General features: G+C 45.5%; 1 protein-coding gene across 1 annotated transcript in view; it reads left to right on the forward strand.

Moving 5' to 3' along the window:
* Positions 1 to 16,239, forward strand: part of P4HTM (prolyl 4-hydroxylase, transmembrane) — a 72,579-nt gene that overhangs the window by 24,789 nt on the left and 31,551 nt on the right. The window contains exons 3-4 of the mRNA XM_066596814.1: positions 1,406 to 1,596; positions 14,122 to 14,218. Coding sequence (XP_066452911.1) covers positions 1,406 to 1,596; positions 14,122 to 14,218 — 288 coding nt within the window. The remainder of the gene's footprint in view (positions 1 to 1,405; positions 1,597 to 14,121; positions 14,219 to 16,239) is intronic.

Below are 16,239 nucleotides of genomic sequence, written 5' to 3' on the forward strand. Positions count from 1 at the left end.
ATTGTTGTCTAAGGCGTTATTCACCTGGCCAAGTGCAGGTTGCACCCAAGATTCTCAGGCAGATCGCATTTCATATCATACGGACACTCCGTCTGTGTGAGATACCGCACATTACACGTCTGGTTCTCATGCGAGACTCGAATGGAAGTAGCACATGTAGAGATTCTTCAAACTCGAACTTCTCAGTCCAAATGAAAAATGGCAAATCTATTCAAATTAACGGCTTCACTTTCCATACAAGTTCTGACCATCTCAGACACGGAAAGAACTCGCGCGGAAGGGCTTATTTACACGGTTGCATGCAATTTCAGTCCCTAAACTAACTGTATGTGTATGTTGCATGGTTTTTGTTGCGTGTGTTCAATTTTTTGATATAATGCATATAGGCCCATTTGATGTTACTTTTTTGTTTTCACTGTCTCCTTGCAATAAGCCTAAAAAATGCAGCAGATGTAATGTCTATGTTTGCTGCATTTTTTTTTACAGCCCCATAGACTTCCATGAATACAGACCAACATAGATTATGCTGCAATTCGTTTTACACACATCAGTCTGCAAAAAAAGTGCAAAAATTGTATCGCTGAGCAGTGGAAAAACGTCACCATCATCAGCCAGATCAATCCAGAATTTTCTTGCATTGTGCTGCTGGAAGGTCACAATGTGATGCAAGCAGCAGGAATTGATGGCCCCTTCCTGTCAGCTGGTCAGAACAGGTCAGCATCTCCATCTAATTTGCAGCAACTACAAAAAGCTTCCTGTCCGCAGGGGCCAATAATCCTGCAGAACAATTACGCAGAGTGTTAAGGCAGCAGAAATGCAGTCCTAAGCTCTCACTCACGACCTGAAGGTTGCAATCCCCATATGGTTCAGGTAGTCGGTTCAAGGTTGACTCAGCCTTCCATCCTTCATAGGTCGGTAAAATGAGTACCCAGCTTGGTGGAGGATAATAAATAAATTAGCTGAGAGCGCTGCAGAATAAATTGGCGCTATATGAATAGTAAGATTAATTTATTTTTATCATCTAGTGGAATCTACGCTACAAAGAATTGCTGTCATTCTGAAGGCCAAAAGAGTCCAACGCGCTACTAGATAGAGGCTCTAGTAAAGTGGCCGTTCAGTGGATATACAATCTAAAAGTAAGGTAATATACAGGGTTATATAACCTGGGCCATGTTGTGACTCTTTAACCCCAAATTGTAGCGCAAATTAAAGAAATAAATTTCTCCTGTAATGTTATATGATATAATCCTGTCTGCCTACAGCCACCACTAGGGGGAGCTCAGGACCTTGCTGTATACAGTACTATTATCGAGTTAAAAGTCTTTACAATGTGATATAATGCAACCGTTCCTTACAAATCGTGGTTCTATTACATGTATATTAATAATTGATCCCTTCCTTACAGAAATCCCCAACTTTTTGTCAGAAAAAGAGTGCAAGTTCCTCATTCACCTGGCCCAGCTAAAAGGCCTCCAAGCCAGCCAGATTTTACCTGTGGACGGCTACAAGGAAGCCATGGAAAACTTAGAGATAAGCAAGGCTGACATCTTTAATCTATTGGACCACAATCAAGATGGGCAACTGCAAATCAAAGAGGTGAGGAGAGGGTTAAAACAGCTCATTGAGAAGGATGAGAAGAGGGTTAAAAGAAGGCATTGGGATATGTTCACATGGAGAATATTTGACACCAGTTTGTATTTTATTACATTCAGTGGAAGTCTATAGTGGTCTACTCTATTTTGACAAGAGTATTGGGACATAGAAGGTGATGAAATTTGATTTTATTCACATTTTTCAGTCTGGTGTTGGGCCGCCTTTGGCCTCAATGATTGCAGTAACCCTCCTAGGACACTTTCCACAAATTCCAGTAGATATGTGGAGGGATTTGCCTCCATTCCTGGAGGAGAGCCTCAGATAGTGATGTGGGTAATGATGGGCGAGCACGGATATGGTGTTCTAGTTCGTCCCAAAGATGCGTAGTGGGATTGAGATCCGGACTTTGGGTTAAGCGATGAAGTCTGTAGTTGTTCTGCTCCTCAATCCAAGCCTCAATACTGCGTGCTGTATGATATGGCGCTCAGTCATGTTGGAAGAGACACGGAGCTGTACCAGAGTATTACCACAGGGTAGGTGATGCCACTTTGTCTGGAATGTCTCAGTACCCGTTGGCAATGAGGGTGAACATCACTATAACCAATGGCCCTAGTCCTTCCCAGCAGAAACACCTCAACACCATAATAGAAGCTCCTCCAAACTTCACTATTGGGACGATGCAGTCACGTAGAAACCTTTTTCCAGGCAACCGCCACACCCATGTGCTGCCATCTGATTGGAAGATTGTGTAGTGTGATTCAGCCGTCCACAACACTTGCTTCCACTTACAGTCCGACACTCCGAGCACCATCGCAGGCACCGCTGTGCAGTCACTGCTGTGATGTTGTGTGCAGCCGCTCGTCCATGGTAACCCTTCTCATGCAGTTCCCTACGGATGGTTCTGATGCTAATGGATGTTCCAATGTCCTGTGACACCTCCTGACGACGGCAGATGAGGTGTGTGATGCCCTCACAGCTGGTACAAGGCTTCGTTGTCCACATTCTGTCAATCTACGAGGTCTCCCTGAACGTGGCTGCACCGCACACCAGATGGCTTCCATCTTCCAATAACATGGCCAACAGTGGACTTTGGTAGGTCCAAAAGTGCTGCGATGTCCCGTACTGATCAGTTGGTGACACCACCCCACCACTACCAGACCCCGTTGTCCGCTCTACCCCTGGTGGCATGCTGATGGTTTCAGTACTGGGAGATATCTCTGTGATTCTCCCCCTTATACCTAATGCACATCACTTCACATCACTTCACAACACAGAATTGGTGCGGGTTAATACTTTTATCAACATAGTGTATATAGTGCAAACTTTTTCCTTGTGCAGATTTCAAATCCACATGCTGAAAAGAAAAGAAGTAACATCTCATTGCTTTAGGCAGATTCTGAACTATTTCCGCATCTCGAATTCTGCACATGGATTTGTCCACTGAAAACGGCGCAATCTGCATAAGTATCTGCGGCCAAATATTGCCGAGCTGCAAATTGTTTCTGCAGTTTTTAGACACTGAATCCACATGGAAAAATCTGTGCCGGATTCTACCACGTGAACATACACTAAGAGCTTAAGGGGTTTCCTGGGACTTCAGTGTTGACCTATTCTCAGGATAGGCCATCAGTAGCTGATCGGTGGGCTTGGACTGCTTGGACCACCAGCAATCAGCTACTTGAAGAGGCTGCAGAGCTGGAGCAAACACTGTATCCTCTTCACTGCCTACTAGGCACAGGGTCTTACTTTGTATGTCAGCTGTGTCTGGTATAGTAGCTGAATCCCATTCACTTGAATTGAATCTAGCTGTTCTCAGGTCACATGACAAATTAATGTGATGTTATTGGTGTAAGAAGTGACGAATGCACGCAGTTAAGTGCTGTGGTCTCTTCAAACATCTGATCTGGTGGGGGGCCTGAGTAGCAAACGTCCACTAACTGGACATTGGTGACCTATCCCAAGGATAGATCATCAGTATTGGAGTCCTGGAAAACCGCTTCAACCGGTTTCCAGTTGTAGTCTGTATTCACATGAGCGTTTTTTTTCAGTACTATTTCGGACAGAAAAAATCAGACTGAAATTGCATGGAAATAGAATATATTCTTTTAAATATAAGAAAAAAAATGCATTGTAATGATATGGAGTCTGCCAGTAAAGCTGCAGCATACCGATACTAGAACAGCTCAGTGAGGAAATGCTGTGGCAGAAACTCTTAACATACATGTAACACCAGAACCAAGCTCGGTACATAAATACAGTCCTAGAACCAAGCTTATAACATACATACAACACAAACCAACTTCAGTACCTAGATACAATAGCAGAACCAAGCTTATAACATAAATACAACAATAGGTCCACTTTCAGTACATAAATACAGTACCAGAACCAACTTTAGGAAATAAATACAGCACCAGAACCAAGCTCATAACATAAATACGGCCTCAGAACTAAGCAATTTTATTGTGGGGGCACTGATGGCCTGACAGCTGCGCTTTGGAACATCAGTGGTTAGGTGACAGAGCCAGGTGAAGTATAATTCCTGTAGCTCCATATGATATTGAGGCACAGAGAAAGATGGTCATCTAGCCAAGTGAACTTAAAGGGGTTGTCCCGCGCCGAAACGGGTTTTTTTTTTTTTTTAAACCCCCCCCCCCGTTCGGCGCGAGACAACCCCGATGCAGGGGTTAAAAAAACCACCCGCACAGCGCTTACCTGAATCCCGGCGGTCCGGCGTCTTCATACTCACCTGCTGAAGATGGCCGCCGGGATCCTCTGTCTTCATGGACCGCAGGGCTTCTGTGCGGTCCATTGCCGATTCCAGCCTCCTGATTGGCTGGAATTGGCACGTGACGGGGCGGAGCTACACGGAGCCGGCATCCTGCACGAGCGATCCCATTCATAAAAGAAGAAGACCCGGACTGCGCAAGCGCGGCTAATTTGGCCATCGGAGGGCGAAAATTAGTCGGCACCATGGAGACGAGGACGCCAGCAACGGAGCAGGTAAGTATAAAACTTTTTATAACTTCTGTATGGCTCATAATTAATGCACAATGTACATTACAAAGTGCATTATTATGGCCATGCAGAAGTGTATAGACCCACTTGCTGCCTCGGGACAACCCCTTTAAGGGTGGAGATCGCACCCAGCCTACATCCGCCCGGTGCCCTGCCTGCAAGCAGTAGCCCTTTGTGAGCACACGGGGTACACATGGCTAAGGGTCCGTTTATACCCAATGTTTTATCGTGCAGCCTGTTTAAACAGGCAGATACATTGTTGGCTCGTTCAAACGAGAAGTTGTTCACATTCGCTTTATAAGTGATTGAGAACGATTGATCGATCGGTATTTAACCCGAACGATTAGTGAATGAGCCAACAATGGTTTTTATGCCTGCACAATATGGGCGAACGAAAAAAAAACAATTTATCGTTCGTCGTTCAATCATTGGCTGCATTTACACTGAACGATTATCTCTCATTTTCGCTCGTTTTAATCATTTTTTGAACGATAACGTTCCATGTAAAAGGACCTTAAGGCTGTCAGTGCATGCCATCTTATATCTGTGGATGCCATGCCTCCCCCTCCCCCGACACAGGAGTGGAGCTGTCACTGGTTGTGTAGTGGTAGATAGTGAGAAGAAGCAGGTCCCTGCAGTTAATGGCTCTTCTGCACACTGTGTTCATCCGGAGGATGAGGCTGCAAGGAAAATAAATTGTCCGTTTTTTCTTCTGCCAAGAACATCAGTGACTTATAGGAGATTTCTGGTTTTATGCAAACAAAGTCAAATCATTAAATATTGAAAAGTTCTACAACTTTCTTGTTCTTTCTGTTGCTGTGGAACCATTTTGAAGAGCTCTGCTTGCTGTCAGTAACTAGGAGCACTCATTTCTTGCCTGCAGTGGGTGAAATACAATTTTATCAAGAAATCCTCTGAGCTAAGCAACAAATCTTTGTGACTGCGACATTGGATGGCATGTTAGAAATATGACAAAGTCAGGAGAGCAGTCCAAAAAGTTATGAGAAGAGATCATGGCCTTGTACAAACAAGGAGGATACAAAAAGATGGCAAAGGCCTGAATATTCCTAGAGGTATAGATAGAAGCAGTTCACAAGTTCAAAGTTAGAGGAACACTGGCTGCACCGCCTGGATGTGGCAGGAAGAGGACGCTGTCACCGACTGTCAACAAGTTCCTGAGGAGGCAGGGGGTCAGAAACCATCCAGTGACTGCAGAAGACCTGCAGCAAGATCTGGTGGCAGCAGGCAATGAGGCTTCTGTTTGCCCAGTAAAGCACATACTAAATACTGAAGGTCTTCATACTTGAACTCCAAGATGTACAACCGCTTCTAACCCAAAAGCACAAGAAAAGTCACCTCTGATATGCTAAAAACCATATAAATAGTCGCAGGATTTGGGGATTGTGTTCTGCAGAGCAATTAAACAAAACTGGAACTTCTCAGACCTATGGATCAGCGGTATGTCTCGTGGAAGAGGAATGAAGCGTACGCCGAAAATAACCCTTTGCCTACATGAAGCATGGCGGTGGCTCGGTGATGCTCTGGGGCTGCTCTGCTTTCTCTGGATATCTGCAGCGTGAGGAGGACAAGATGGGTTCAATCACATATCAGGAAATCCTAGGAGAAAATGTCATTGTTAGGTTGTGCGTCTGGGACCTGTGGTTCTACCGGTTTCCATGAGCACAATTAACCAGCTTCACAGGTGGGGGTTAATTGAGCTTGCTGAGTGTGGTATTCTCCACCAGCCAATCCACTCTGGTCTGCTGCACATAAAGACCAGCATCTCTTGGTAGAAGATGCTGGTCGTTTTAGTACTTTAGGTCCAATGTCCACGGGCGGAATTGAATTGTGGAATCTGTATAGGGCACCCAAGCAGACAATCTGCTGTTCAAGCCGCGCATAGACAATCATGGGCGCCCGCGGCTAATTTTAAGCATGCGGATTTGATTTGCGGACCCTTTGATCTGGAAAACAAATCGCAGCATACTCCATTTTGCTGTGGGTCCTGCACAGACGGCTTCCATTGAAGTTAATGATCCCGCGAGAAAGCAGAAGATTTAAAAATAAAACTACACTGCACATGTGCAGCAGCACGCACGCCCACATCCGCAGTGAAGAAGATGGAAGAACTGCACAGCGATGCAGCGGATCTGGACAGGTCAGTAATGTGCCCTTGCCACGGGCAGGGTGGGATTCCGCTGCGGGCTGCCGCCCCCGAAATCCGACCCACCCGTGGACAAGAGGCCTAACTCTGTGTTACTCCCAGATCGAGCTGGTGTTATGCATGCTTGTCTGAAATGTCTCCATCACCTTCCCTGAGGACGATCTGGACACCTGTAATACCTCCCCTCCTTGCGTTCTGTGGTGTGTGCATCGAGTAGTGTGGTATGGTGACCGCACAGGTGCATACACCCGTAGGTTTCTCCCTTATCTCCTTTACAGGTGCGGCTTTCAGACATCTGATGTCTTATGTGTGTGTGTCAGATGGGTGATGCCTGACACTGTTCCCTGTTTGTTAGCAGAGTGGCTGACTCTCTATCCCCTTGGTGTGAGGACACTTGGACTAGCTATGGTTTACTATCTGTATGCATGTGAGTTCTGGGTTGGGTTCCTGTTCTGTGTGGTATGCATAACCCTGTATGGAGGTGTGAACCGTTGTGTCCTGTGTTCTGTGTGTGTGAACAGTGTCATGTCCTGTGTTTTGTACATATCTCCATGCTCCTAATATGGGATCGCTAGGTCCCAGATGAAGACAGTGGGGCTGTCCTTATCAGGACAATCACCCCGCTTTTAGGCAGGGTTCCCAGCTTTCCCTGATTAGTAAGGGACATGGGTCCTTCCATCTTTACCTGGAGAGGTGTAATTAATCCCTGCAAATGCTGGGAGAGTGTTGCAGTTATATTAGGACACCATCTTGCGTCCGCGCTGAGGCGTGACACTTTAGTGCGCTGCATGAACGTAACAGTCATGTATTCTGTGAGGAAGCTGAAGTTTGGGTGTCATTGGACCTTCCAACAGGACAACGATCTCAAGCAAACCTCAAAAGTCCACCAAGGTCTGGTGTAAGAAGAGGTCCTGGAAGATTTTGGAGTGGTCTTCACAGTCAGCTGACCTGAACCCCATACAAAGTCTTTGGTGGGATGTGAAGAAGGTAGTTGCAGCACAGAAATACAAGAATATTAGTGACCTGGAGGCCATTGTCCATTAGGAACGGGGTAAGATTCCTCAGGCTGCCAGAAGCTGCTGTCTGGTGATGCATCACGTCTGCAGGAGGTCATAACGGCAAAAGAGGCTCCACTAAGTACTAAATACCCTTGTCATGAGGAGGTGGTGAATTTGGAGAAACCGCTTCTTATTTTAGTTGTGTTGAGCTTTTTAAATAGTTTTTGTTGGATTTTTTTTTCACATTTGGAAAATAGAGATTTCCAAGTAGAAATATTATTAATAACTTATCTTCAGGATAAGTCCTTAATACTTAAAGGGGTTGTCTCGCGAAATCAAGTGGGGTTATACACTTCTGTATGGCGATATTAATGCACTTTGTAATATACATCGTGCATTAAATATGAGCCATACAGAAGTTATTCACTTACCTGCTCCGTTGCTAGCGTCCCCGTCGCCATGGTTCCGTCTAATTTCGGTGTCTTCTTGCTTCTTTAGACGCGCTTGCGCAGATCCGTCTTCTCCCTTCGGCTCGGCTTGGCACCATCGGCGTTTTGGCTCCGCCCCCTTGTACACGTCATCGCGTAGCTCCGCCCCCGTCACGTGCCCATTCCAGCCAATCAGGAGGCTGGAACCGGCACACGTCATGGGGCGGAGCTACGCGATAACGCGTACAAGGGGGCGGAGCCAAAACGCCGATGGTGCCAAGCCGAGCCGAAGGGAGAAGACGGATCTGCGCAAGCGCGTCTAAAGAAGCAAGAAGACACCGAAATTAGACGGAACCATGGCGACGGGGACGCTAGCAACGGAGCAGGTAAGTGAATAACTTCTGTATGGCTCATATTTAATGCACGATGTATATTACAAAGTGCATTAATATGGCCATACAGAAGTGTATAACCCCACTTGATTTCGCGAGACAACCCCTTTAAAGGGGTTGTCCCGCGCCGAAACGGCTTTTTTTTTTTTCAATAGGTTCCCCGTTCGGCGCGAGACAAACACAAGGGATGGGTTAAAAAAAAAAAAAAGTTTAGTACTTACCCGAATCCCCGCTCTGCGGCGACTTCTTACTTACCTTACCAAGATGGCCGCCAGGATCTTCACCCACGATGCACCGCGGGTCTTCTCCCATGGTGCACCGTGGGCTCTGTGCGGTCCATTGCCGATTCCAGCCTCCTGATTGGCTGGAATCGGCACACGTGATGGGGCGGAGCTATGCGATGCCGCGTAGAAGGGGGCGGGGCCAGAACGCAGCTCGTGCCGAGACCCAAGAGAAGGGAGAAGACCCTTCTGCGCAAGCGCGTCTAATCGGGAGATTAGACGCTGAAATTAGACGGCACCATGGAGACGGGGACGCCAGCAACGGAGCAGGTAAGTGAATAACTTCTGTATGGCTCATATTTAATGCACGATGTATATTACAAAGTGCATTAGTATGGCCATACAGAAGTGTATAGACCCACTTGCTTTCTCGGGACAACCCCTTTAATTGTCCAGGGTCTGCCGCTTGGGATCCTGGATGATCAGCTGAGCAGACGCCCTCTGAGAGCGCTGCAAATACTCAGGGGTTTGAACTGCTGCTCCGACTCCTGCGTAGTGGCAATCCCTTGTAGTTGCTGGTGCAGCTCCCATTGATTTCAATGAGAGCTGCACCTGCAACTAAAACAAGCACCGTCCACTACACTGGTCAGAGCAGTAGCTTCCACTCCAACCCCGGTGTGAAGAGGCGCTCACATCGGGCACCCGCTAAGCTGACCTGCTGGGATCGCAAGCGGCAGACCTTGGAAAATTAACTATTGATGACCTATCCTTAAGATACGTTATCAATAGCATTTTTGCCTGGAAAACCCCTTTAATTCGCATACAGGTCTCTGGTACAAGGTTGTAAAGGGGTTAATGTGTAGGCTTCCTACTTTGCCTTCGCTGCAGGGTTTTGAAGACTTCGTACAGTACAGTTGACCTTATAGAAGCTTCTTCTAAGGAAAATTCTCCTGCTTCACTTGAACCCTCATAAAACCGTTATGTGCGGCCATATTTATATTATATGCTTCCCTGAACCATCGTGAAAGTCCAGACCATATATTAGCGCTGGCACTTTCCGTATACACATGCCATCACTATAACATTTCATTTTTATTGGTAGGGGAACAGTTGCCTGGATTTGACCCACTTATAGCAGGATAAATAAACTGAAAATACGTATCCAGCACTATGTGTGTGTGTAGTGGCCCAGAGTTAACGCCCCCCCCCCCCCCCCCCCATAATGTTAAATGTTTGTCCTGTGCAATGACATTGTCAGTGTCTTCTATGTTGTATGCATTTGATGTGTATTGCACCTCTGCAGCAATGAATGGGTTAATGTCTGGGAAATGTATCTTGTTGTGTGTAGTGTGTTTGCAAGGTGTATTAGAGGGAGTCTCTGATATTCTTTGGAGAGAGAAGAATTTTTAGTTAGTAGGAGAAACCGTGCCTCATGTTAGGAGGACCCCAAGATGGAGGAGTCCGAGCGATGGAATACTACTTGCCCTGGGCACAAGTCACACAGGCCTCCTTGGTGCTAATATGGAGTATTGAGGGAGAGGAGCTGCCAGGCAACGCTGAGTGCAACTTAACCATGAGTGTGAACCAGTAGAGAGAAAGCAAGTAAGAAAAAGAACCGAGACGCCGGGAGCAGAACCCCACAGATAACTGGGACTGTGGCTTCGTCTGACACCCTGAGACTCCTCCCTGTCACACCACCGTTCTCTTGTTACATTTATGTTTGCTGATTGATGTTGAACTGTTGAGAGATTTTTTTCAAGTAAACGAGCTCTACCGACTGTTCCCGGTTTTGCTCAGAAAGTTACCCCTGTGTGTGGACTATTTATTACAACTTCAGGATTCACCGCAGAGGACGGAACGGTGGCGTCACGAGTGACATGTCCAGCACTGCTTTATTTTGAATATCTACATATGCAGTGATATTTCTTTAATCTGACACTTGATAATCCAGGAATTTTGATAATCCAGTTCTTGTTCCCAGAATCCACTGAATGGTCCCTTTACTTGAGTCACCATCTAGTAGCACATTGGACTCCTTTATTGTTCAGAACAGCAGCATTTCATTGTGGCATAGATTCCACTAGGTGATGAAATTGTTCTGCAGGAATATCGGCCCCTGCGGACAGGAAGCTTCTTGCAGTTGCTGCAAATTAGATGGAGATGCTGACATGTTTTGACCAGCTTACAGGAAAGGGTTATCAATTCATGCTGCTTGTGCCAAATTCTAACCCTCCCATCAGCACAGTGCAACAGAAATCTGGATCGATTTGATCAGACGATCAATTTTTGTGCTCTTCTGTCTCTGAAAGTCTAACCTTTCTGTTCCTTAGACACAATGGCACTGGAGCTGGCCCTTTGCTGTTATAGCTCATCTGTGCTAAGAAATGGTGAAATGTGCCTTCAAAAACGTTAGTTGGAGCCCCCGTGTTGTATTTGGCTGCTGGTGACTATGCTGCGCCTGTTCAGCAGAACGATTCCTGACATCCTCCTTTGACCCCTGTCGGTGATGAGTAGTTTCTGTCAGAATCCACTTTCGCCAGATGTTTTCCATCCGCCACATTATTCTTGATCTACTCTCCACGCCGCTGCATGAGAAAACCCCACGTAGTTGGCAGGCCTCATTGTAAGTCGCTCAGATCGCTGGATTTTCCCATCTAATGTGGATTCACACTAAAACTGATCCACGGAAAACCTGTCACCTGATTTTATGCCGCAATGTAGGGGCATGGTGAGAGTTTCTATACAGGGAAGCGCCAACTTTTTTAGATACAGTAGATATGACGTTGCGCGCATACCTTTATGTACGTATTTGCCCATTATATGAATCAGGAAGGATATTGTCCATGTGCAAATAAGGAAAATGGAACAACACCTCTGCAGCGCCACCTATTGGATGTCAGCATTTTTTCAAGTCAATGTCCGACTTTTTACACAAGTCTTAACAATGACTGGGAATTCAAAACCAAGCCAGAACCCATTGTAAGCAGGATCCACAACAGGTATGTTTCCGCTGTGGGAAGTCAGGCGGCAGCAGAGACAGGTGATGGTAAAGCAGGGTGGTTTATTGCCAAACTCTCAGTCATAAACAAACACAGGCTTTCTCCAGCAATATAATGTCCATAAGGCACACAAAATAACAGTGTTTGTAATCTGAAGCAGGGATTCTCACTCAACCCTTTCCTCAGGGTTTTGCTTCCCTCAGCTCTCCAGGTTCTCTTCACCTGGCTTTCCAGGGACTCTGCACACAGTCTGTCCTCTCTCTGGTCTGGCCGAACACACTCTGCCACAATCTCTCTCTTACTGAGATTTTCCTGCTCCTTTTTCAATTATGTTTCAGCTGAGTTCCAGGTTCAGGTACTTCCTGGACTGGAATATACGTGTGACCAGGACAGCCCCTGTCTCATGCAAACTCCGGAGTTTTATCCTGGAGTTTAGTAAACTCCGTGGTATATACACACCATCCAGGACTTTACCCATTTACTTCACTACACCATACACAGACAGCTGTTTCGGGGTGTTTGCCCCACGCAGAGATTTTGCTCCATCTTCCTTATTTGCATATTACCCAAAGGAGCATGCATGGCCATACAAGTCTTCTCACTCACCTAGGTGCTCTCCTCAATTAGAGACAATAGCCACAAAACAGCTGTCTGTGTATGGGTTCTTGGTTAGTAAGACTTGTATAAAGAGTCGGACATTAATTTGAAGAAATGCCACCATCTACTACCGTAGGTGGCGCTTCCATCTTCCTTATTTGCCCATTAAATCTAACACAGTATGTAAGGCTGAAAATAGACACATGTCCATCCAGTTCAGCCTAGTGATTATTTGCAGCACATAATACATTAAATTACTCAGTTGGCATTTAGTCCATTGTGAGTTATATAAATGGAGAATATCTTGCCTCGAGGGACAAATATAATCTTTTCCTATCCTGGATCTTTCCATACATGTCTAAAAATAGCCAATTACAGTAGCCTGCAGTCTCCTGTGTAGCGTCCCTCCTCATTAGACCCGTGGGGCACACTCTTCACGCCAGGCTGCATCAGGCTCTGCGCCACCTGGGCATCTGGATGCAGAGGATTTTTAGATGTAGCCAGTGTTCCCTTTTTCTCAAATGCAAGTTGTGCTGAAATATGTGACGCTGGCCCTCGGAGACATAATACCGGGTGGACCACAGAAAAGAAGGCCGGCACCACGGTCTAATGAAAGCAATCTAAGAGAAAATCTGTCTTTGTTGCCCCTAGCAACCAATCACAGCGCAGCTTTCATTTTACCTCAGCAGTATAAGATATAACAACCAATCACAGCATAGCTTTCATTTTACCTCAGCAGTGTAAGAAATGAAAGCTGTGCTGTGATTGGTTGTTATTTCTTACACTGCTGAGGTAAAATGTACGCAGTGCTGTGATTGGTTGCTATGGGCAATAAAAACAGGTTTTCCTTTAGACAGCTCTCATAACAGTGCGGTGCCGGCCTACTTTTCCGTGGCTTACTATATTAGTAATTTCCTAATATATACAGTATATCTACTAGGCTATAGTTACACGGGCAAAGTTTTTTATGTAATCTCATTGAAAAAAATGGGCGATTATCGCTTAAACAGGTCTTTCTGCCAGTCTTCTATCTCGCAACGGCATTGCGAGAAAAAAATCGCTCATGTTAAATAGACCCGTTTAAAATAATGGGTTCTATTTTCGTGCGAGTTAAGTGCGTCTCACAGCACACAAAACTGGGAGTCATTGCCTATATAAGTGGCACAACCTGGGCATGTGCAGGGCTATTTAGATTCCATGACGTTGCCCTCTTGGTGTAGCAGCGGTGTACGGTAGCCATATATATGTATTCATTAGGACATTGCTTATATACAATTCCTTAACATAACGTTACTCTGAGAGCTCACTTACGCGGGTCATATGTGTCCTGCGTATTTTGCACGCCGGTAAAATATACAGTACACAGCAAATACGCATGTATTCATATTTGCTGCATATGTTACATCTCCATAGCCTATATTGGTGTGTATTACGCGATAAAATAGGACATGCTGCATTATTTCCACATATGTAATACGTGTGCAAATAAACGCCGGTGTGAGGGGCCACGTAAAGATCAATGGGCTTTTAGTACCATGTATTACAACATGTGAAAATTGCGCACATAATACGTGGGCCCACATGAGTAAGCCCTAAGGTGGAGTGTCATTTGGTAGCAGTCCGTGTATTGTAAAGTATTGCAGATCATTAGTCTCTGTTCAGATTGGACCTTTGTTTTACTCTGATTATCATGAATTTATGCTTTTTGCAGGTATTGACCCATTCTCGTCTCGGGAATGGCAGGTGGATGACGCCTGAGAATATTCGGGAAATGTATGCAGCCGTTAAAGCCGATCCCGATGGAAATGGTGAGCCAGCATGAAATCTACTCTCCATATCAGAAGTGTCAAACGCAGTACTCAGTGTCAGTAGGCTGCGTGCACAGTGCTTTGTAAATGTAGCCCTATGTTGAGATGACTGTGTTATCTCTCTTTAGGGCTTGGAATAGGATTAGGATACAATTTCTACAGTGTAATAGCTTCTATAATGTACAATACAGGGTCACTTATTCCATGATTTTTTTCCTGGACTCCAGCACTGGGGTAATCATTTATTTCACGATTTCTGTTCTCTGTGTCTTACATAAAATACACAACTAGTTTGCCTACAAAAGGAAATACTGTAAATCATAAGTATCTGATAGATAGGGGTCCCAGAGCAAAGGGCTATAGTGGCCCAGAGTTGAGGCCCTTTTACACACTACGATCATCGCTCAAAAGCCATCCTCTCTAGAGGAGCCGTGGTAGTTAAGTGGAGAGAGAAAAAGGGTGCGTGTCATGGATAGGGGTGAGCGTCTGGAAAAGGTGAATGTGGAGGTGTTCGGGAGAATGGGACCCTGCTTAAAGGAGGCAGAAACTCTGAAGATAACATGAGCAGAATCTCGTGCCCATTCTTGTGGCTATGGGATGCCTCTCCTCTGAGGAGTGTGAGAATCAGATTCTGTTCTCTTGGAGTTGGCTGTGGCGAATGCATGGGACCCCTGTTCATCTGCCATAATTGGCAGCACCAGTAAGAACTGTGTAAAGAGGAGAGTATGAGTGATTGAAACGCAGAGAGAGAAGGAACGTAATGGAGAAAGTGAGAGTCGTTGTGGTATGTACCTGACAAGTATTGGGAGTACCCCCCCATAGTAGTCCGACAGATAACTTGGACTGTGGATGCTCAAAGGTAAAATGCAGGGAGAGTGACTTTTTGGATACAAACTTGTTGAGGGAAGAATTCTTGGTATTGTAAATATTTTCTTATGCGGTGTAATGTTTAAGACTGTTTAATTGAAAACTGAAGTAAAGGAAAATCGTGTACCTCTGCTTGAAGGTTAACTTTTGTGGACTCTGTTATTTACTCGGACTATTACAAAGAGGTACTGGCGTCACGAAGACAAAACAAGTAATAATATTCTCCTGCGCTGTTGCTATTTTCCCGGGGTCTGCGCGCGGCTGGGCCTACAATACTTTGGAGCCGTTGGAGAGGATGATAGAGCCCCCTGTGACATATCTTTTTTAAGTTTACCCCACCATCTTCCTCCACCAAAGGACTGACCCTGCCTGCTACAGGGCCCCACTTATGGGAAACTTGTAACTCTTCATAGACTATTATGGAGATTGTGCATCCTCTCCCTTTACATATCTACCCCTAGTAGCCGAGTTCTAGCACAGAGACGGAACATTGGGGGACGCATACTGCCATCCTCACTGATCAGACATTTATGGCTTCTTTTTTTGCAGGATATGAAACAAGTAAGAGATGGATAGAGAGAGGGATATGAGAGAAAATAGATAGATAAATAGATCTGGGATATGCCACATATATCAATAATCAGAATACCCTAATACCAGTAATAATCACGGTGCCCCCATACCTGTGTCAGCCACTGTGTTCCTCTAACAAACCCAGTCTCTCTATAACACAGCTCACCGATGTGCCCCCCTCATGCCCTCTTAAAAGTTATAGCAACAGCTCCACTATGATATTGCCAACCACAGCACCCTCTTCAGAATGACAGCCATACTACCCTGCAAATAAGCCAGCCGTGGTTCTCCCACAACCAGCCAGTCATCTTGACATTGCCTCTGATAAGATAAAGCTAATAAGAGTTGTCTGAGGCCTCATGTCCATGGGGAAAATCAGATCCGCTGCGGATTTGTAACGTGGATTTGGGCTGCGGATGCACTGTAATTGTCTTTTATTTTTCATGCGGGAGATCAATTGAGCTATGTGCTCTATGAGCCCCCGCACGTGTGATCCGCAATAAAATGGAGCATGTCCATTTTTTTTCATGCTCCAGAAATTTTTTAATTCACTTTTAAATACCATCCGCGGGTATTTATCA

This window comes from Eleutherodactylus coqui, chromosome 3 (genome assembly GCF_035609145.1).
Source record: "Eleutherodactylus coqui strain aEleCoq1 chromosome 3, aEleCoq1.hap1, whole genome shotgun sequence".
Taxonomy (NCBI): domain Eukaryota; kingdom Metazoa; phylum Chordata; class Amphibia; order Anura; family Eleutherodactylidae; genus Eleutherodactylus; species Eleutherodactylus coqui.